This window comes from Miniopterus natalensis, chromosome 18, assembly GCF_054644295.1.
Source record: "Miniopterus natalensis isolate mMinNat1 chromosome 18, mMinNat1.hap1, whole genome shotgun sequence".
Lineage (NCBI taxonomy): Eukaryota > Metazoa > Chordata > Mammalia > Chiroptera > Miniopteridae > Miniopterus > Miniopterus natalensis.
Window position 1 is genome coordinate 42,312,704 of NC_142098.1, and position 22,460 is coordinate 42,335,163.

The 22,460-nt window shown below is 54.0% G+C and overlaps 2 protein-coding genes across 4 annotated transcripts; both read left to right on the forward strand.

Annotated features, from left to right (window-relative positions):
• The first annotated feature begins 1,876 nt into the window (after positions 1-1,876).
• ZNF8 (zinc finger protein 8) lies at positions 1,877-8,132 on the forward strand. 2 transcript variants are annotated; one of them, XM_016215864.2, is made up of 4 exons: positions 1,877-2,016; positions 4,934-5,060; positions 5,338-5,433; positions 6,424-8,132. In XM_016215864.2, the coding sequence occupies exons 1-4, from the start codon at positions 1,951-1,953 to the stop codon at positions 7,839-7,841; spliced, it is 1,707 nt and encodes a 568-aa protein (XP_016071350.2). In that variant the 5' UTR covers positions 1,877-1,950; the 3' UTR covers positions 7,842-8,132. The 2 variants fall into 2 exon arrangements, with proteins under 2 accessions (XP_016071350.2, XP_016071351.2); XM_016215865.2 differs by lacking the exon at positions 1,877-2,016 and adding an exon at positions 4,164-4,379.
• Positions 8,133-14,488: 6,356 nt separating this feature from the next.
• ZSCAN22 (zinc finger and SCAN domain containing 22) lies at positions 14,489-22,370 on the forward strand. 2 transcript variants are annotated; one of them, XM_016215868.2, is made up of 3 exons: positions 14,489-14,552; positions 16,791-17,214; positions 19,541-22,370. In XM_016215868.2, exons 2-3 carry the CDS (start codon positions 16,815-16,817, stop codon positions 20,608-20,610), a joined length of 1,470 nt encoding a protein of 489 aa, XP_016071354.2. In that variant the 5' UTR covers positions 14,489-14,552; positions 16,791-16,814; the 3' UTR covers positions 20,611-22,370. The 2 variants fall into 2 exon arrangements, with proteins under 2 accessions (XP_016071354.2, XP_016071352.2); XM_016215866.2 differs by lacking the exon at positions 14,489-14,552 and having other exon boundaries at positions 16,451-17,214.
• The last annotated feature ends 90 nt before the right edge of the window (positions 22,371-22,460 follow it).

Sequence of the window (22,460 nt, forward strand, 5' to 3'; positions counted from 1 at the left end):
GCCCTAGGGAATGTGGTGGACCTCTCCAGTTTCTGTCTGGTAGGTTCCATCAACCCTCTGGGCAGCCCCACCTAATAGCACATCATAGGACTCCAGATGGACCCTGCATTAATTTCCTAGGCTGCTTAACAAATTCCCACAATCAGGGTGGCTTACAACAGAAATTTATTCTGTCACAGTTCTGGGGGTTAGCTGCTCCCTCTGAAGGCTCTCGGGAAGAATCCTTGGCCCCCTCTTCCCGGCAATCTTTAGCATGTAGCTGCCTCACTGCAATCTCTGCGTCCATCAGCATATGGCCTCCCCTTTGGCTTGTATCTCTCTACTAAACATAATTTTGATATAATTAGCAGTGGAATGATTGGGTGCCCACAAGACCACCCCTACAACCAGGGATTTTTCCAGAAGATTTAATTGGACTCCACATATAGTTGTACGCACAGCTAAGACTTAGTGCAGTGATGTACCAAGGATAAACAGCTGGTTCACAAAGGAAAGGACAGGTGAAGTCTGGGGGAACAAATGTGCAGGTTTCCACTGCTCTCCCTCCTTTGTGGTGGTCACACACACAGCCCTGGGGACCAGGCAAGCAGGCACTTCTGCCCAGCATGTACCAAAGTCCAGACTCCCAGAAGGAAAGCAGGGGCTCAGTGTACAGCACATTTTTTCTGGACAGTCTAGGCACTGAGTCATCATTTAGCCTACAGACAACACTCAAAGCCTAGTTCCCAGATGCCAGTCAAGGGCCAATTTTGCAAACAGGACCTTGTAACGTGCAGCCTCAGGCCTGCTGTGTTCACCCTTTAAGTTTCATACCTCTTCAAACATGAACACAGATAGCCATATTCACAGCACCTGGTCCATTTCCTGCTCCCCACTGGTTTTCAGGAACCTGTCATCACTCCTCAGTGTTCATGACGTATCTTGCCACGATTCCATCCTGTGGATTTGAATCCCTTTTGTGCCGCTCCAGGCTTAGCTTAAAGGCCAGGGACTTGGTAAGAGAACAACAAAAAAATGCTGCTGCATTTTCCCCCTGTAAACATCCTCACATAAACGTGAACTTACTGGGACACACACACACACACACACACACACACACACACACACGCCCTCTCGCCCCAAGGCCGCTGCCTCCCCCTTGCCTCCCTCCAGGCGCCTGCCTCTCTCTCTGCAAACTTGCTCCGAGTCCACGCAGTCCAGCTGGCTTCTCCCAGGGGCCACTCTACCTCGGTGCCTTTCTAAATATACTTTTGCTTGTATTTGAGTTCCTTGGTTCTGAATTATTTTAAATTTATTTTTCACTGACTGGTTTTAGAAGGGGAGCGAGAGAACACGGATCTGTTGTTCCACCTATTTACGAATTTACTCCTTGACTCTTGCGTGGGTCCTGGCCGGGGATCGACCCCGGCACCTCTGGGTGCGCGTGGGCTCCTGCCAGCTGGCCCACGCGGCCAGGCGCTGGCAGCCGTCCTACGGTACAAGGGAGTGGGTGCCCCCTCGACAAACAGGGGCGCCCAAGGCCGGCTTCGCACCAGCCCGTCCCGTCCCGGCGTGCAGGCTATTAGGGGAGGACCGCGGGGCAGCAGCGGCGCCCCGGCAGGAGGCGAGGCCGCGGGAGGTGCGTCTCGCAGGCGGGGGAGGCCCAGGTCGCCCCACCGCCCGGGGTAAATCGCAGCCAGAGTCGCCGCCGCCCGGAGGCCGGAAGCCGGAGGGCGGAGGCTCCTATTGGCCCGAGACCAAGAGGCTCCCATTGGTCCAGGCCTCAACAAACGGAGACCCCATTGGTCGGGCGCGGCAACGCGCCGCACGGCCTTCTGGGAGTTGTAGTCGCAGCGTCGCCGGCGCGGCCGCCATTGTCCGGGGGGCTGCGAGTCGAGCGGTGCCTGAGAAGGGGGCGGCTCTCTGGTTTACGGTCGTCCGGGGCTCAGGTCCTCCGCCTGCCGGCCCAGAATGGACCCCGAGGAGGAAGGGGCGGCGTTGGCGATGGCTACGGCTCCGCCGCCGAAACAGCTTCAGGTAACAGCAGTAACAATAAGAACGGTGGCATCGGGCCGGGCGCTGCGCCTCCCGCAGGCTCCGACCCCTCAGCCCTCGTGGCGCGCGGCGAGCAGGGCCCGGGCGTCCTCCCCGTTCCACGGGGGGAAACTGAGGGACCGGGCGGCGGGCACTCCCTGGCTCGGCCGTTCAGGGGCGGGGCCGGGATCGAACCCCGGGCCGCGGGTCCCCGAGCGCGCACACGCGGCTCCCGGCCCGCCGCCAGCCCGCTCCCGCCGGCGCCTTCCTCCCGCCCCGGAGGCCGACCCCGACGACGGGCAGGAGGTGTTGACTGGAGATGCTCTGATGCATGGAGTCGGCAGACGCCCACCGAGGGCCCGGCTCCGCGCAGCCGCGGCCTGCGGACCGGGCACCGCCTCGGGGGGCGGGAGGGGTCACCGCGCGCCCCTTAGTGGGCGAAACGACCACCGCGGTCCCCGCGGCGCCACCCCGTGAGGCGCGGGGGACAGCAGTGCGGGCGGCCAGGGCTTGCACTCCCTTGTGGGAGGCCCCCGGACCCACAGCCCCCGGGATTCTAGGCGGAGCGGCCTCTGCCTGTGCCCTCCAGTGCGGTTTCGGCAGGTTGGCGGGAGCCAGGAGTCCCTCGGAACTCCTGAAGCTCGCGTCTTGGCGCTCAGTGCTCTCTGCCTGTCTTTCCCTCCTAATCGGCACCCAGGGATACGTTTACTGATTTTCAGAGAGAGAGAGAAACATCAATCAGCTGCCAACTCAACACCCCAGCTGGGGACGGAACCGCAACCTGGCTGTGTGCCCTGACTGCGGATGGACCCCACAACCTGGCTGTGTGCCCTGACTGCGGATGGACCCCGCAACCTGGCTGTGTGCCCTGACTGCGGATGGACCCCGCAACCTTTTGGCGCACACAGGACAACCCTCCTGTCACCTGGGCTACTCGGCTGTGGCCTTTCTGCCTTGTTGTTCACAGGGGTTGGCATTATTTCAAATTTGGTTTGCAAAGTGAGACTGTCAGTTTTATTACTTATTGATTTTTGAGAGAGGGGGACACACTCATCTGTTGCTCCACCTGTTTTTCCATCCATTGGAGATTCTTGTATGTGCCCTGACCAGGGATCATACCCGAAACCTTGGTGTATGGGGGCGACACTACCCGACTGACCTGCCCACCCAGGGCTGCGTCGTTTTTGATGTTTTCTTCCTGTCTCTTTTGTCTGCTTTATTCAAGCCTTGATTATTGATTTGTAAGGTTCTTTGTAACTTCTGGGTACAAGTCTTTTATCAGATAAGTGTTTTGCAGTTAGTATCTTCCATTATGTGGGTGTCTTTTTTCTAGTGTCCTTTGGAGCACAAAAGTTTTTTATTTTGATGAAATTCTATTTATTGCCTGTGCCTTTGCTGTTATATCTAAAAATTCTTTGCCAAATCCAAGGTTATGAAGGTTTATCCCTGTGTTTTTTCCTAAGAGTTTAATAGTTTTAGCTCTTACATTTATATGAGGTAGGGGACCAACTTTATTCTTTTGTGTGTGGCTCTTTGGTTGTCCTGTAAGAAGTGTTTTATAGCCACTTAATTCCTATGATAGCCTCCAAGGAGACCAGGAAAGGAGGAGGCAGACAAGGGTCCCTGCTCTGTGCTTGTTGAGGAGGAAGAGGCAGAGCCAAGACTCTGATCCAGAAATATCTAGCTTTTGACCTTCCCACAGCCAGCCCACAAAAGGGTTTTCGTTTGTGGGACACATTTAATTTTATTTATGTTTTTAATCCTCACCAGAGGATTTGATTGATTTTTAGAGAGAGGGGAAGGGAGAGAAACATTGCCCTATTGCCTCCCACACATTCCTGACCAGGACCGGGGATCAAACATGCAACCTAGACATGCACCTCCACCAGAAATCAAACCCGTGACCTTTGGTGTATGGAAGGAGGCTCCAACCAACTGCGCCACAGCTGCCAGGGCTGTGGGACACATTTTAAGTTCATTGTATCAACGTATAAAAATTAAAAGTTCTCACTCATCAGGGCTGGGGATGGGGAGAGATTAATCAAAGAACTTATATGCATAAATGCCTAACCCATGGGCACAGGCAATAGTATGGGGAAGGCCTGGGGGTGGGGCAGATGCAGGGTGGAGGGGATCAGTGAGGGGGGGAAAGGGAGACATCTGTAATACTTTCAACAATAAAGATAAGTTTTAAAAAAATAGTTATTTTCAGTAATAAATTTTTGGAAATTTAAAAAATAAAATAAAAGTTTTCACTCAAAACCATGACCTAATTTTCAGCTTCTCACCAGAGATTGGCAGTTCTGACCACTTGAGGCCGGTATCTCCCCACGTTCAGCTGAGTCCCGGCTACCACTTCAAACAGGGTACACATTACCTGTCCCCTCCAATGTCACTTCTCACAGGTTAAAAGCTCTATTGAGCTCTTACCCACTTCAGTCACTTGTAAGCCTGTTTGGTCCCTGAAGGCAAGTGAGTTTCTGATTCAGCTGTACACCCCTCTTTTCAGAGAGGATGACAAGCCTTGCTTCGAATCTGAGGGTTAGTGTATCAGTTAACTGTAGCTACATTACAAACTATCTCAAACCTAGTGCCTTGAGACAGCAACACTTCTTTGGCCCACAGATCTGCAAGTCAGAAGTGTAGACCCATCTCTGTTGGCACCCTCACCTGTCTGATATCTGTTGTAGGTCAGCTGTGGGTGGCACTGATCTTGCCTGGCTGTTCTCACATGTCCTGGCAGTGCAACCCACACCTCCATGCGGCAGCCCAGTAGGTGCCCATAGAGACCTTGCTCACATTGCCCAGAACGTGTGCGCTCTCAGGATACTGGCCTGCCCATCATCTGCCCCATTCCTCTTCTTCCTGAGAGCACTGATGGGGACAATTCAGCCGATTGAGTGTGTGTTTGATGTTTCAGGAACCGGTGACCTTCTGGGATGTGGCTGTGGACTTTACCCAGGAGGAGTGGGGACAGCTGGGCCCTGCACAGAGGACCCTGTACCGTGACGTGATGCTGGAGACCTTCGGGCATCTGCTCTCTGTTGGTGAGGCCACTTCCTGAGCTGACTGGCAGATTCCTGCAGTAACTTATCCTTCATGGGTAATAGGTTGTAGGACCTCTGGTATGAGGACTTGACCTTGGGCTAGGAATCAGGAACCTTGGGTTCTCTTTCCCTGTGGAACATGTGGGCAGGGAGGTGTCTGCCCTGAAGCAAAGCCTTCACCTTGTGAGGCGTCCCCGTGTCCTGACAGTCTGGAGGCTGGGCTGGTTCCTTGTGTCCGGAGCAGAACCCCACATTCTGTGTCTTTCCCTTTTTCCAGGGCCTGAGCTTCCCAAACCCGAAGTCATCTCCCAGCTGGAGCAAGGCTCTGAGCTGTGGATGGCAGAGAGAGGACTTGCCCAGGGCTGCTGTCCAGGTAAGAACCGCCAAGTGGGAGGCCTGTGAAGACTGTGCATCCAGGCTGCACTGGGTTGCTGGCAGAGTTCAGCTCTGTGCATCTTAGAACTGAGATTTCTGGGTCTTTGCAGACTGTCATCCAAGAGCTGGTCTCAGCTCCCAGAGGCACCTGCACTCCCTGACTGATGCCCCCTGCATAGCTGCTCTCCTTCTACCTCCCTTTTCTCATAAAGGTTGAGGGGATTGCTTTGGGCCCACCTGGGTAACCCAGCATCATCTCCCTATATATATATTTTTTATGTTTTTATTGATTTTAGAGTGAGGAAAGGAGAGGGGGAGAGAGAGAAACATTAATCGGTTGTCTCCCGAATGCACCCCGACCTGGGACCGAACCTGCAACCCAAGCATGTGCCCTCACCAGCAATCAAACCACACCGGCCAGGGCTCATCTCCCTATTTTAAGGTTTAAGGTCAGCTAATAAGTGGTCTTCCTGTCACCTGCAGGACCCCTTCACAGCAGGACATCCATGACTATCTGATTGAACAGCCAAGGGACAGGGTTAGAATTCTGCCTGCCTGTGTTGCATGTTCTTTTTTGTTCCTACCGCCCTTTAAAAACATAATAACCTGATCACTTAAGTTATGTAATGTCTAGTCACTGGGTTATACACCTGAAACTAATATGGTATTATATGCTAATTGTAATTGAAAAGTAAAAAACCATTTAAGATTTTTTAAAAATACACATAAAAACCATCTGTAGCTGGGACGCTTCATTTTTCAGCCCATGATCTAGACCTGAACCTGGCTCATGGCAGGTGCTCTGGGAATTTTTGTTACAAGGATGAATGCGTGAAGCTCTGTTTGTATGTGGGGTACTTGGTGTTGACATAAAAGCAGGCATTTGCCTGGAGGCAGGACAGTTGGGATGTAGGCCCGAGCTACTGGGGCCCTGTCTCCTCTCTGTGTATTTTCCATCATCCCCTCAGAGGTTTTTGCTTTCTTTCAGGCTGGGAACCTGGACCTGAGGACCCAGCGCCATCCATGGACCAGGTCCTTCCCGAGGAGGAGCTGTCCTGTGTCATGGAAAGGGCAGGCTTTCTGGGGGACACTGCCTGTCCTGCCACACTAGGGGAAGGCTGGGACTGTGAAGCCCAGGTCAAGGTGCCTGAGAAGGACCAGGATAGTTTAAGGAAGTTGGAATATTGCCTCGAAAAAGCACGAGTTCAAGAGAAAAGCCATGAAAGTCTCAGACGTGGGGAAAACTGTGTCCTGAATTCAAACCTAAATCTGTTCCCAGAGATTTCTGAGAGAGCATATTTCTCTACTTCCGACTCTCAGGTCACAGATTCTGGGGGTCACTCGCTCTCAGTCACTCAGCAGATGGGCTCCTCGGGAGAGCAGCCCTGTGACCGTGGTGACTGCAGCACAGTGTCCCCTCCAGCTGTCTCTGTCGCGGAGCTCACACCAAGCCCCGTACAGGAAAAACCCTACAAGTGCATGGACTGCGGGAAGTCCTTTAACCACAACGCGCATCTCACGGTGCACAAGAGGATCCACACGGGAGAGCGACCTTACATGTGCAAAGAGTGTGGGAAAGCCTTCAGCCAGAACTCCTCCCTGGTTCAGCACGAGCGTATCCACACGGGAGACAAGCCCTACAAGTGTGCTGAGTGCGGGAAGTCCTTCTGCCACAGCACGCACCTCACCGTGCACCGCAGGATCCACACCGGGGAGAAGCCCTATGAGTGCCAGGACTGCGGGAGGGCCTTCAACCAGAACTCCTCCCTGGGCCGACACAAGCGGACGCACACTGGGGAGAAGCCTTATGCCTGCAGTGTGTGTGGGAAGTCCTTTTCTCGAACCACATGCCTGTTCCTGCACCTGAGGACTCACACTGAGGAGAGGCCCTACGAGTGCAACCACTGCGGGAAGGGCTTCAGGCACAGCTCCTCCCTGGCCCAGCATCAGCGCAAGCATGCTGGGGAGAAGCCCTATGAGTGCCGGCAAAGGCTGATCTTCGAGCAGACAGCAGCTCTCACCAAGCACCAGTGGGCCAGCTGCGACTCGCCTTTGAATCCAGGTGAGACGGCTCAGCGGAGCGACAGGCCCTTTAAGTGTGGTCAGTGTGGGAAGTGTTTCATTCAGAGCTCGCACCTCATCCGACACCAGGTAACTCACACAAGGGATGAGCCTCGTGTGCGGAAACGGCGGCGGCAAGAGCAGCCCCTTGGCCGCAGCTCACATCAGCCTGTGCTCACAGGTGAGAGCCCTGGGGGCGGGACAAAGGTGGGACAGCCTGGGAACAAAGCACTTGCCCTATTTGACATCCGAGAGATCATGCAAGAGAAAAATCCAGTGCATGTGATTGGGGTAGAAGAGCCTCCTGTGGGCACACCCGTGCTTGACATCAGAGACTCCACATAGGGAGAAACTACAGATGACTGAACCACTGGTACAGAAATGTGGTAAGTTCACATGGGGTGTTCAGCACATGGGGTAGAAAGGCCCAGGGCTACCTCTGATTTCCTAAGAAAGATGCTGCCCAAACATCTGCGATTGGTGGTCCTCAGATCTATCAAGCCCAGTGCCCCCTTTAACCAGATATCTTGTACTGTTCCCTCTATGAACCTGAAGTGGATTCACAGGTAATGTCAGAATAGTCAACGTATGGCCCCGTTTTGGAAAGGATAATTAAAATAAAACAGAAGTAATTTATGATGGAGTGACGTGTACTGAGTTGGTGTGGAATCTCCACAACTGGGCTGGAGACCCAGCACTGCCTATCTGTTGTCATCTGGTACATGGGATCTGGGCTTGGCCATGAAGTATTGTGAGGGGCATTCCTGTGTGGGATGTGATTTTTCAAAGTGCTGACTCACTCTTGCAAAAGTTTTGAGCAAAACAAAATGCCACTGCATTTCTGGAAAATTCTGTATAAAATTCTCAGCATTCAGGAATTAATGTGTTTACACGTGAAGTTGACGGAGGGTCTAAGTTCACACAAACAGGTTGTTTCATATATACACACAAGGTCCCCAGGGGCCAGTCTGCACTACACAGGTATTACAGCAGCTTGGCTCCCACCCACATCAGCCACTCTTATGCCCACACAGAAGCCCTGTGAAATGCCACAGCATCCCCTGGGGGTGCCACAGCTCCTGTGACAACCATTGCCTTGCAACAGCCAGTGTTGGTCTAGGCTGGAGATTCTCAGATGGTGAGGTCTGGAGATATTTTTGCTTGTTATAACTGGCAGAAGGGAGAGGTGCCACTATTATCTAAGTGGGTTCAGGCCGGGGATACTATTCAACATCCTATCCTGCCCACATGTGCCCAGGTAGAAACAGCACCGCAGCTGATGTTTTCCAAACTGAATTGGTTGATCAGGGCTGTACTGACAATCCTGTACGTTTGATTATTTTTTTTAATCCCCACCTGAGGATATTTTTTCTGTTTCTTTTCAGAGACAGTAGATAGGAGAGAGAGAGAGAGAGAGAAAAAAATGGAGTCATTTCAGCTAGGTCATCACTTCTGCCAAATGTGTAACTTCAGATAATACAAAAACAGGACCTTCTTAGTGGTCCTGCCTCTGCCTTACCACCTAAACGCCTCACTCTTCGCATTGTCCTGTCTCCCCTACCCCTGCCACAGCTGCTGGACAGCCCTGAGAGGGACTTGACAAGTCACCAAGTGGGCCAACCACACCAGAGCCCCTTTTTGACAGTTCCTTCTCACTGCCCTGTCAGCGGTATGGATACAGACTTAGAAATGCTCCAGCTACCAGTGCTGTAGGAATGGGAGGCCCAGCTGTGACTTAATGTTTTAGATGACTCTAGAACTGGGTCTGAAATTGCCCTCCCCTCCACCTGGCCCCCAAAATAGCAGCACCTGAAGGTTCTTGTTTCTGCAGTTCTCACAGTGGACACTGGGTGGGCTTAGGGTACAGTGGCCTCGTCACTGTTGGCACTCACCTCCCCTTCCCAGGCAGCAGAGATCTTTGCAAATTTTCCATTTATCTTTTCGGATCACATTTTCTAAGCATAATATTCCTATTGACTTCCTTGTAGATATATTTGAAACAGTTAAGAAACTCCTCAGGGGAAAGTACTATAAACTAGTGAACACATGGTTTTATTAGTTTATAAAAGTAATGCACATTTTTGGAGGAAAATGCACAAAATGAAAATAATACAAGTGTGAACATCTATATGAAATTTAATTCTTCATACTTCCACCATCCACAAATGGTCATTACCACTAAGATTTTGTTAATTATTCTTAGAATCTTTTCTTTAAAACGTGTACATACAGGGTGGGACAAAACTAGGTTTATAGTCGTTCAGATGGAAAATAATACAATGATATGTCCAGTCGGTGTGGCTTAGTTGGTTAAGCATTGTCTCATGCACCAGGAGGTCTCCGGCTCAATTCCCAGTTCCAGTCAGGGCACATGCCCGGGTTTCAGACTCCGTCCCAGGTAGAGGGTGTGCAGGAGGCAGCCGATTGATGCTTCTGTCTCATCTCTCTCATTGATGTTTCTCTCTGAAATCAATAAAAATGTATTTTTTTTAAAACGAAAAAATAATACAATAATAAATACAGCAGTAAACTTTCCCATACTCACAACTATAAACCAATGTTTGCCCCAACATGTATAATGAAACACTAAATCTTTTTTTTTTTTTTTTAATATTTACATTTTTATTGATTTCAGAGAGAGGAAGGGAGAGGGAGAGAAACATCAATGATAAGAGAGTCATTGATCGGCTGCCTCCTGCTCGCCCCTTGCTGGGGATGGAGCCCACAACCCGGGCGTGTGCCCTCTCTGGGAATTGAACCATGACCTCTTGGATCATAGATGGATGCTCAACCACTGAGCCATGCCAGCTGGGCAAAACACTAAATCTTATATGCACAAAAAATATTAATGCGTATGTAGTTATTTATGTTTAAAAAATTGAACTCCCTTCTAGTTCTCTGTAACACGTGCTTCTTACTTTTTTGTGCGCATTTCCCTCTGACAGTGAATTTCTTGTAGCTTTTCTAATTACCCTTCAGGAGGATTGTAGGATGTGCCCTTCACTCAGCATTTTACCAGCCTTGACTTTTATTCAAAAGCAGAAGTTTCCTACAGTTTCCTGGAGAGCAAACTGACACAGCCTCTGGGGAGGGTGGTTTATCAGTTGCCAAGTTACACACAAACCCTTTGTGTCAGCAAACCTGTGGCTAGGAAGAATTCTACAGATGTGTCTGTAGGCGTGCAGACTGGTTGTACATGGTATTGATTTCAAAAGTAAAAACCTGGAAACAACCTCAGCGTCGACCATGGGGGACTAGCTGAGTGATCACTGTGTGGGGTGAACTACCCAGCCTTAAAAATGGACTGTTTTCGTGTACTGATGTGGGAAGAGCTCCAAGACACATGGTTGAGACTGTGTGAACAGTGTGTATTGTGTTTCCCGTTTGTGGAAAGAGGAAAGGTTTGCTCTCACACACACACTCTCTGAAAGGGTGCAAAGTAACCAGTTGCTCTTGGAGAGGCGAAATGGGGGGAAAGGGCTGAGGAATAATTTTCACTCTATATCTTTTGATATTTTTGGAATTTTGAAACATGTAGAAAGTATTACCAGTTCAAAAAATAAAAAGTCTCCACCCTTTCAAATCAAAGTAAGTTTAATAATTGATTTCATTGTTTACTGTCTGTCTCGCCCACTAAAACACCCATATGACTGTGTGTCTTGGCCACACCTGTTCTATATATACGTATGTGAGTGCTTGTGTGTTAACGGAACTGGTTTTATGTAAAATAGCTTTGACTGCATGAAGTTTTAACTGGAAAGAGCCCTGGCCAGCATAGTTCAGTGGTTAGTGTCGGCACTCACACTGAAAGTTTGCGAGTTTGACCAGGCCCTGGCAGGTTCGGGAGTCAGTGTGCCTCTCTCACATCGATGTTTCTCTTTCTCTCTCCCCCTTCCACTCTATCTGAAAAGCAATGGAAAAAATATCTTCTGGGAGTATTAAAAATAATTTTTAAAAAGGTAACTCAGATGAAATCTGAATCCAGTCTGAAAAGCAGTCTCCTGTAGGCCTCCTGTAAGGACATCCAAGGTGCAGTCAGCGAGGGTGTGCTGTCCAACATGCTAGCTGCTAGCCACAGGTCGCTATTTAGATAAAACTTAACCAAAGTTAACATAAAAATACAGTTCCTCAGTCACACTAGCTACGTTCCAACTGCTCACTAGTTACAAATAGAACATTTTCTTCATCAAAAAGTTCTCTTGGACGGTGCTGGTCTAAAGGCTGGTGGCTGAGAGGATTTTTTTAAAACTCCCCCTTGTGCCCGGCTGGGCATGGCTCAGCGGTTGAGCATCGACCTAGGATCCAGGCGATCAGGGTTCGATTCCCAGTCGGGGCACATGCCCGGGTTGTGGGCTCGATCAATGGCTCTCTTATCATTGATGTTTCTATCTCTCGCTCTCCCTCTCCTTTCCTCTCTCTGAAATCAATAAAGATATATTTTTAAAAAAAACACACAACAACAAAAACTCCCCCTTGTGATCAGCTGACTAGTGGGACTGAAGGCTATGGCCAGGTCAGCCAGCATACGAGGAACCCGCTTCACCAGGTGACACAGGCCTTCCACCTGCGGGTAGCATTTTCAGGTGCCACATTGTACCCAAGGACAGTCCTTAACTAGAGAAGGTCATTGGTACCACACAGGGCCTATCCATTGGTTTTTAAGGAGTCCTTGTGGATCCACAGAAAAATGAATGAAAAGAACACTCACTGCATGTGTTTATAGTAGCTCAATTTCCAGGTGGGGAGGGGGAGTGCCACTTGTGACTCAGGATGTCCCAAAAATGTATACACAGTTTAACAGCCGAGAGCTCAATTTTGAAAGTGAGATGTATTTTAATAAACACTGCCTTTATAATTTACGTGTGTGTGTACATTTTTGGGGGCCTCCCTATATTTGGTCTTCATCCTGTTTCTGGCACAGAGCTAAATAAAGTCTGTGGACTTACATGAGTGAGGTGACTTTTAGAAAGCCCATGAGTAACCTAAAGGTGGGGGCTGGTCACCAGAAGAACCCACCCTGTAATAATAAAATACAGTTATAACAATATACTGTAATAAGTTATGTGATCTCAAAATATTATAGGGTACTGGCCCTTTTTGTGATGATGTGAAATAATACACTCCTTGACGAGATGAAGTGAGGAGAATTCCCTGGACAAAGGCATGATTCACACTAGTTCCCACTCATCTTAGACTATAGTTCCATAACATAGTGCCTGGTCCATGGTGTGTTTTTTAAATGGATGAATGAACAAGCAGCCTTCCATAAAAGGTGCTATTACCCCATTTTATACAGACAGAAAACCAAGGCCAAGGTCACCCAGCAGAGAGCGATGAAGGTGGATTTGATCCTAGATCTAAGACTTGACTTAGCCACCAGACTCACTGTTCCCAGATTGTGAAAGAGACTGGGGGGTAGATGCGGGCCTGGGTGCATCGGTCCCAGGAGATGCTCACCCTTCTCATTCCTGTTGGGAGATGAAAAAGGCCCTCCCATGTCAGCCCTTCCCTCCTGAGAGTCTCTACCAGGTCCTGAATTTAGGACAGCTGGGAGTATCAGCTTCCCTCTTTAGAGCACTCTCCCACCTGGTATCTCACTATGTCCCCAAACAGCCCCTGTAAAGAAGCATGTTGACAGCCCTGGCAGGTGTGGCTCAGCTGGGTGTCATCCCATAAAACCAAAAAGGATGCCAGTTCGATTCCTAGTCAGGGCACATGCCTGGGTTTCCGGCTTGATCTTCAGTGGGGGGTGTGCAGGAGGCAGCCGATCAATGACTCATCACTGATGTTTCTCCCTCTCTCTCTGAAATCCATAAAGATATATTTTTTAAAAAATAAAAATAATAAAATATCTTTATGAAGGCACAGACTTCAGCCTGACTGCCGGGGTTCAAATCCCCACATAACGGTCACTTGCTTCACCACCTTTGATCTAACTGCTTTGTGCCCTGTTTCCTTCCTTGTACCTCATTGTACCCTCACGAGGGAACTCAGCCAGCATTGCAGGGAGCCCTTGAGAACCTTGCGGCCTGGGGGTGGCATAGAGCTGCAGAGCTGCAGCATAGGGACTAGGCCTAGGCTCATGGATGGTTCCCATTTTATTTTTTAAGATTTTCTATAGATTTTTAGAGAGGAAGGGAGAGGAAGAAACATCGATGTGAGAGTGAAACACGGACCGGCCGCCTCCTGCACACACCCCACTGGGGAATCAAGCCCGAAACCCTGGCATATGCCCTGACCTGGACTCGAACTGGCAACCTTTCAATGAACGGCAGGATGCACAACCAATTGAGCCCCACCGCCCAGGGCAATGGCTCCCTATTGCAGAGGCAGGGGACTGAGGCCCAGCCTCCTAGCATCACATCAGGAGCCGCTCTCTGTGGAGCCCTGGCCTGGCCTGGGGTCAGGAGGGGTGGAGGGTGTGACAGGGGTGTGGTCTCGGTCATGAGGCCTTCACTGCCTCCTGCCATCCTTCCTCCCCCGCACCTGCGTCTGCTGTACCCAGGAGGAAACAGGTCTGTAAGTGGCCCACACTGGGCCACCAGTCCAGGGCTTTCTGCTCCAAGCGGGGTCCTCCCCTGGGTCACCCGTATCCTCGCCGGCCCTGCCCGAGCCCCGGCGCGGTGCTGTACCCCCAGACGGTTTCCAGCCCTCCTGGCGGGTCCTGGGGCAGGAAGCGGGCAGTGCTTTCCTGCAGCGGCCTGACTCAGGCCGGGGCTCCTCTTGGTGCCGGTTTCCTCTAAAAGGGCCGCGTAGCGTCGCTGCGCTCGGGGCGGGCTTGAGGACGAGCGGAGCTGGGGCGCGGGGCGCAGCGCACGCCGGACGCCGGAGCGTGTAGGGCCGCGGTCGGGCAGCCGCGGGGGTCGGCGCAGCCAGGGCGCGCCGCGCAGGGCGCGGGGCGTGAGGCGCGGGGCCGCGGTCCCGGGGCGCGAGGGCGGGAGAGCGGCCTCCCGCAGGGCCCGCCCTCTTCCCGCCGCCCCCAGCTGCGGCTCCCGGGGACTCGCTGAGGCCCAGCCCGAGGCCCAGGACACCGCGCTCACGCCAGGCGCCGCCCACGTGAGTTTCCAAAAACGCCAGCGGTCTCAGCACGCACGCTGGTTCCCGCTTCTGCGGCGCGTGCACCCCTGGGTGCGGGTCGGCGGCCGCAGCCCGCCGGGAACCCGCATCCGGGGCCTTCGCCCGGGCCGCCCCTCCTCCTCCCCCCTTCGCCCCGGGGTGGGGCCTATGGCCCTGTCACCAATCTAGGGCGACCTGGGAGTGACCCCTCGCCAGGGCGGGTCTGGGACAGAGGCTCTTCGTGGCCACGCCGTTTATCAGCCAATATCTAGGAGGACAGGGCAGTGACACAGCCCAACCCCCAGGCCACGCGCAGCCACGCGACGCATGCGCGGAAACACCTGTACGTGGTCGCACCGAGCCACACGTACTACACGTGATACACACCCCACGCCGGTACCCGCACTCCTCACGCACCCCCCACCCCGCGCACCGTGCGCGCTTCGGCCTCCCGAGCAGGAACCGTCCAGACCCTCCCCTTACCGCCCCGCCAGGCCCACAAAAGCCGCCTGGACTACAACTCCCGGCATGCCTCCGGACGCTCGGGGGGCTCCCGCGAGGCACCCTCGAGGATTTGTAACCCCAGCCGACGCTGGACGAGGGACGCGGGACATGCCGGGAGTTGTGGTCCCGGTGGGCTGCGCGGCGCATTCTGGGGGCGGTGGTCCCGCTGGGCTGCGCGGCGCATTCTGGGAGCGGTGGTCCCGGCGGGGTCGCGCGCCGTCGGGCTCCAGAGTCCGGCGCACCCGCGGCGGCTCCGGGGAGTGTCGCTCGCCGCGCGGTGGAGGTGGGTCCGAGAGGGGTCCCGCCGGGGTCCAGCCCGGAAGCCGCCAGCGCCTGCGGCGGCTCGCATGACGTGTGTGGGACCGGCCGCGGCCGGGAGGGAAGGGCTGACTGCCAGCCGCGAGTGCAGGACCGACGCGTCGCGAGTGGGACGGACGGACGGACGGACGGAACGTAGCACTAACTGGTCAAATGTGGGGCCCGCCGAAGGGGCGAGGCGCGGGGACTGGCCGGCGGGTCGCGCTGAGCCTGGAGGCCGAGCTCCTGCGCCGGACACAGCCTGGCTGCGGCTTCTCAGCGACGGGCGGGGCGGCCGGCCGACCGGGTCAGGTGTGCGGCCCACGCGGGGGGCGGCCGTCGGCGCGTGTGCGGGGGCGGGGCCGCCCGAGAGCGTGCGCGTGCCTTCGGGGCAGTCTCCGCGGAGGGCGGGCGGAGCCTGCGACTCCCGGGTCGGCAGTGAGGGGCCCGAGGCTGCGGGCTGCACCCCTGCGCAGGGCGCACCCCGACGTCATGGGGCGCTAGGGGAGGCGTGCGAGCCGTATTTCTCTTTCACATCGATGTTTCCCTCTCTCTCCCCCTTGCTCTTTCTGTGCAAACCAGTAAGTTTGCAGAAGAAGACAGACAGACACTGTGCTGCCTGGGACTGTTCGGGCACGACCGACAGGCTGCCTGGGAGAGGATGTGCGCGTATAGCCGTGCGATTGGCTGAGATTTCGGTCACAGGGACTGAAGTGGGGGTGATTCGCAGGGTGATTCAAGTCTGCGACAGAGAATGTGTGCGTTGCTTGTCTGCAGCTGCAGCTGCGTGACCAGCGGTTTGCGGCTATGTCCCGGCGCCCCGGGAGCTTAGGCCTGGCAGGCGGCTGTGGCGTCCTCAGACTGCCTGTTTGCTGCGAGCCCAGCCTGTGCAGGACGCGCCTGTGACCGCCTTGAGTAACCTCGCCACAACCCTCCAAGGCAGGTGCTGTTTCCAGGTCAGGTGTGAGGAAGGAGTGAGAAATGAAAGAGCCGCGCTCTGCCCCCTCTGGGTGACTCAGTTTGTTGAGCCCTGTCCTGTGTACCAAAAAAAAAAAGGTGGTGGGTTTGATTCAGTTCCCAGTCAGAGCACATACCTAAGGCAACCAATCAATATTTTTCTCTTTCTCTGTCTCCCTTCCTCTCTTTAAAATTAATTTTAAAGACATATTTAAAAAACAGGAAAAAGAAAGAACCACTCTCCTAGGTTAAGGAGTTGTGTGTTTACAAGGTTATAAACCGTTGACCTCTTGGTGCATGGGACGTCGCACTGTACACTGTGCAAGCATTGGGAACTGTTCATTCTTGATTATTCTGAGGATCTGTTTCTCTGTGAGAGTGAATCACATCTCACAGGTCCCAGGCCAGTATCTGCTCTGCTCTGCAGGTGTGAGGCAGCGACCCAGGTTCCATGATGACAAAGTTCTGATCTTTCTGCAGATCCAGATCCAAGGCTGCTGCCCGATGGCCATCCCCCAGGTCCCCCTGAGCCCGGTGCCCTGGGAACAGGATGGCTTCCTGCATGTGAAGGTGGAGGAGGAGGAGGCCAGCCTCTCCCAGGTCCAGGAATATAGCCTTGGCAACGTGGCCCACCCTGAGGATGCACGCCTGCGCTTCCGGCACTTCTGCTATGAGGACGCATCCAACCCGCATGAGGCCCTGGCCCAGCTTCATGAGCTCTGCTGCCAGTGGCTGCAGCCCGAGGCGCACTCCAAGGAGCAGATGCTGGAGCTGCTGGTGCTGGAGCAGTTCTTGGGCGTGCTGCCCCCCAAGATCCAGGCCTGGGTGGGGGCCCAGTGCCCCAAGAGTGGCAAGGAGGCTGCCATGCTGGTGGAGGATCTGACTCAGGCGCTGGACAAGAGAGGTGAGGGGCAGCAGCTGGATGGCAATGGGGAGAGCAGGGGTCAGGGTTGGGGTCGCTCAGCACTTGTCCTACCATTTGTAATCACTCAAGCTCTCACGATGTGCTAAGCACATCTATTTTTATGGCTAATGACCCAACACCCAGCTCAGATTGACTGAAGCAAAAGGGGAGGCCTCACTGCTGTGCCCAGGAGTCAGTTGACAGCCTCAGGACTCTTACAGTCATTCTGTTTCTCGGTTGGATTTTCCTACTGTACCTTCATTCTTAAGCCACTTCTCTCCCCAAGGGAGACAAAGCTGGCCCAGCAACCCCAGGGAGGAGAACAGAGAAAGGTCCCCAGGCTGAGCCCCGTGAACTGCTTGGGGCCTTGTGCTTGTCTTTGGCTGACCAGACCCCACAGAATGATGTGAGCAGGGTAGATCCCCAGAGGAAAACCAGGCTGCTGGTACCAGATGAGGGGCAGGATCCCTGGGGTGGGGATGGGGGACAGAAATGCCAGATGTCCCTGTGCATCACCTCTGAGTACCCCCATGCTGGTGTCCAGGGTGTGGGTGACTCAGACCTGCCCTGGGCCTGTAGGCAGTGTCACTCTGGGAGACCCACACAGATGTCCTGGCCCAGGGCAGTCCCATGGGACACAGGGAGGACCCAGCCCTGGGACAGTAAGAGCAGGAAGTGAAGGCTCCTCCAGGATGGTGGGGTGGGTGTGCTGGGCACCCACCTGGGCTGGACGAACATGGAATTAGGACACAGAAGAATCATTGGAGCCCAGTAGTCACAGCCACTGCTCTGACTCCTCCTGGCCGTGTGACTCTCTTGTGCCTCAGTTTCCCTCTCAGTAAAATGGGGATCGTAGTCGTACTACCTACCTCACTGTCACTTGAGAGCTGTCATTGAGGTGATGCTTTTGCAGCACATGAAACAGTAGCTGTCAGGACAGTTCGTTCAGCTCCTTGAGAAACAGATGTTGGTCAGGTGCCCTTCCTTGGCCCCATTGGCTGTGCCCACGCAGATCTCACAGGGCTCACAGGGACAGGGAGAGGAGGGAGGGAGTGGCCCCATCTTCCACAGGGCTCAGAGTCTTCAGAGAAAAGGCAAAATGGCTGAAAGGATGAGAGAAAGCCAGTAGTCCAGGCAGATGCAGTGGTGGGGCAAAGGCCCAGTCATGTATATGGACCCATACATTCTGGGAAGGGCACGTTTCTGAAATAAAAGGAGAAAGGGGAAGGCAGGACCCAGCAAATGGCTGGGTTGGGGGAGCTGAGGGGGTGTCTGGGATTGAAGGATGAGATTCTATAGCCAAAACCCCAGCTTGGCCTAACTGTGTGATCTTTTATAAGTTACTCAATCTCTCTGAGCTAATTATGTGATCCTGTACCAGTTACTGAAGATCTTTCCTCAGCTGGGCCTCAGTTTCCTTGTCTGAAACTAAGATAGAATCTGAAACGAGACAATGGACATTACCCACTGCACTCGGAGCCTCATAATGGCCAGCAGTGTATTCTTCCTCTCTTACAGATGAGAAAACTGAGGTCCAGACAAGGGCAAGATTGCCCCAGGCCCAGGAGCAGGCCAGCAGCAGAGCTGGGGCCCCCTCCTTGCCCCCTCCTTCCTGGGATCTGTCCAGGAACCGATGTTCTGTGCACCCATCAAGCATAGGTCAGGGCAGGCGCAGCTCCACCATGAACACAACCCAGTCTCCAACTGCCCTTAGCCATGCTCTGCCCGCGCAGCACTTTATATAAAGACTAGGCCTCGGGGCTCGGAGAGGCCAGGCACGTGCACCACCCTCTCACCCACAGCAGCAGCTGTCCACTTGGGTTAAGGTAGAATTGACTGCGGGAAATTTCAGTCGTTGGCATCCAGGATTGATCCTTCATCCCCCCAGCACTTGCAGACCCATTCAAGCCCAGAGGCAAGGCGCTGAGAGCTAGGGGCACTCGGGCCCACCACGGGGACACAAACACAGTGATGGTGAAGACAGACGCCTCCCATGCTCACTGTCTCACTCTTTCTTTCTTTCAAATCAGTTCAACCTCAGGGTTTTCCTTCTGACACTTGAGTCCAAATCAGGAGCCTTGAAGAATGCAGTTTGGGGGAATGGGGAAAGGATCGGATGCTCTCAAAAGTGATGCAGCTTTTGATGGTGTGGGAGACCAGCCCTGTGCCCTTTGTCAACCAGACACCAAGTGAGACACTTCCCTGCGCAAATGGGGCCGCTTGTCAGGAGGGGCCCATTGTCCCCTTACAGAGTGAGGCCAGCCTGGTTCAGAGTGGGGGAGGCTGGTGTAGGGGAGGGTTGACAATGTGGTTCCGGCTATTTCAGGATGGGAGCCGGGAGCTGAGCTCTCAGAGGCAGGCTGTAAACACAGCGATTCGGAAGAGTCAGGCAAAGCCACCCAAACCCTCGTGGGGGGCGTTTCCCCAGGACACGCCTTTGGTGATGCCTTCCGACCCCAGGGCAGCTCAGAGAGGCCAGCAGGACTCTCAGGGGACGTCTGGACAGAGTCCTTCACCAGAGAGACAGATTTCAGGAATGCTCCAGGGCCTCACAAGGAAGCCCCCATGGGCCAGCCTGGCTGTGAATCTGGTGCCTTTGGGAATATTCCCAGTGTGTGGTCACACGTCACCTGGCAAGAGAAGACTCCTCCCAAGGAGAAATTAGATCCTTTGGACTGTTGTGGCACAGAGCCTCCATGCGTGCACTCGGAGTGGATGCCCTCCAAGTGCGGGGAATGTGGGCACACGTTCCAGAGCTCCCCCGCCCTGGAGGCACACAGGAAGAGCCATTGCCGGAAGACGCCCTACATCTGCAGTGAGTGCGGAAAAGCCTTTCGCCGTAGCACTCACCTGGCCCAACATCAGGTGGTGCACACAGGGGCAAAGCCCCACGTGTGTAAGGAGTGCGGCAAGGCCTTCAGCCGGGTCACTCATCTGACGCAGCACCAGCGCATCCACACCGGGGAGAAACCCTACAGGTGTGGGGACTGTGGCAAAACCTTCAGCCGCAGCACCCACCTCACCCAGCACCAGCGGGTGCACACGGGCGAGCGGCCCTATGCGTGTGATGCGTGTGGCAAGGCCTTCAGCCAGAGTGCCCACCTGACTCAGCACCTGCGCACCCATACTGGGGAGAAGCCCTATAGATGTGACGCCTGCGGAAGAGCCTTCAGCGACTGCTCGGCTCTGATCCGGCACCTGAGGATCCACTCTGGGGAGAAGCCCTACCGGTGCCAGGTCTGCCCCAAGGCCTTTGCCCAGAGCTCCTCCCTTATGGAGCACCAGAGAGTCCACACGGGGGAGAAGCCCTACAAGTGCAGCGACTGTGGGAAAGCCTTCAGCCGCAGCTCGGCCCTCCTGGTACACCTGCGAGTCCACCTCTCCGTGCTGCAGTGACCCACCCAAGGCACCCTCAGGCTCAACACAGAAAATACCCTGAGTTCCGAAGGAGCCAGGAAGAACAGGGTGGGGCATCGATAACTTCTCCAGAATGATGTGGTTCTTAAGGGCAGACCTGGGGCTGTCTGGGAGCAACTCTGCATTTGGGAACCTGGATGAATGGAAAGCTGTCCAGCTTCCAGAAGGATCCTGCTGTCCTGCATCCCCACTAGGCCGGTCTCAGAGAGGATCTGGGTTGGTCCTTAGAGTTAGGGCAGTCGGGGGGCATTTCTGTCAGGACTCAGTGGTCCCAGGATGCTCTGGGCTGGGCCTCCAGGTTCACACCCCAGTTCCTGTCCTATTTAGCCCAGGAAGGACACTGCCCACATCACCTGGTGCCTTTCCACCAACTATCCACTCCACTTATTTACGTCCAGTCCAAGGCCACCTGAGGCTCCCTCTTCAGTGAGGCCTTCTCTAGACACTGCGTCTCTCTCATCCTCCCGTCTTTGCCAAGGGTGCTGCTGATACTGGCCTGGAGTCATTTGCTTGTGCCTCTGCCCCTCCTTCCACGTCCCACCAGCCATCAGCCCTGTTCATTTCACCTAAACTCAACTCTGCTTCGTTTCTCCACCATCGTGACCTCACGTAAGCCTTCACCACTTCTTGTGTGGACTCCAGCAGGGGCCCTTCCACACCCTTTCCTGCCTTCTGCACACCAGCCTCCATGGTGCTCTTTCTACACCCTGAACCTGAGTGTTCTCCACGGGGGAAAACTCTCTGATGCATCACCTTCTACAGCAAAGCTTCCTGAATAGGTCACAGGTTTTCCAAGATGGGAGCCACTTTGGGCCCTAAACAACCTTGCCAGTTAACCTTATTTGTGCACCTGAATAGGGTCATCTTTCATTGTGCACAGTGATGTGAAATGGGATGAACCTCAACTCCTTCCTGCACCTGCCATTCAGGAGCATTCGTGGCCACGTGGAACTATTTGTAGTTCCCTGTTTTTAAATCCTCTCCCAAGGATATTTATTCCATTGCTTTTCAGAGAGAGTGGAAGGGAGAGAGGGGGAGAGAAAGCCATTGATGTCACATTGATTGCTTGCCTCCTGCACGTGCCACAACCAGGGCCAGGAATCAAGACAGCAACTGAGGTATATGCCCTTGGCCCAAATCGAACCCGGGACCCTTTTGTCCGCAGGAACAATGCTTTAACCACTGAGCCAAACTGGCTAGGGCTACCTGCGATTCTTGAAGAAGCCATACTTTTTCCTGCCTTTGTGCCTTGGTACCTGTGCCTGGAATCCTCCTCTCCGCTTTCCTCCAAGATGCTTCAAACATCCCCCCACCCCAGCCCCAGCAGTATCCCCCGCCTCCTCAGGCTGACTTCAGGTGGCCCTCCTCGCTTGCAGAGTGCCTGTGACTTACCTCTCCTCACCTACCATGTGGTATTCACGCTTTGCAGAATGCAGCGTGTTTCCCAAGGATGCCCTGAGCTTCCAAGAATAGGGTCCCTGTCTTGTTTTCTGATCTACCAGGTATCACTGCAGGATACAACGGGCCCTGATTTGTGTCTGTTGAAAGCACATGCTGTGACTGGTGCCTTCCCGGGGGTGGTTGCCACGCCCCACCCTGCAGTGTCCTTGTGTGTGTTTTCTGGACTGTCTCCCACCACTGTGGGCCCTGCAAGGCAAGAACAGCCTGATTTTCCCAGGGCCCCAGCACTCACCCAGGCCTGGCACACAGTGGCCTCAATAAAACGGTACCGTATTGAATCTGCCCTTTCTCTCGTGCCAGAGCCCCCGGGGCTGTGGAGTCTGTGGCCGCCAGCCTCCTGTCAGTGTGCTCCCTGGCCTTCACTCACA

Bases quoted from the DNA above. Each gene is read 5' to 3' on its own strand.
- ZSCAN22 (XM_016215866.2), top strand. From the start codon at position 16,608: ATGGGACGTCGCACTGTACACTGTGCAAGCATTGGGAACTGTTCATTC. The intron at 17,215-19,540 runs GTGAGGGGCAGC...CGGCTATTTCAG, and splicing joins TCAGGCGCTGGACAAGAGAG to GATGGGAGCCGGGAGCTGAG.
- ZNF8 (XM_016215864.2), top strand. From the start codon at position 1,951: ATGGACCCCGAGGAGGAAGGGGCGGCGTTGGCGATGGCTACGGCTCCG. The intron at 2,017-4,933 runs GTAACAGCAGTA...TTGATGTTTCAG, and splicing joins CGCCGCCGAAACAGCTTCAG to GAACCGGTGACCTTCTGGGA. The intron at 5,061-5,337 runs GTGAGGCCACTT...CCCTTTTTCCAG, and splicing joins CGGGCATCTGCTCTCTGTTG to GGCCTGAGCTTCCCAAACCC.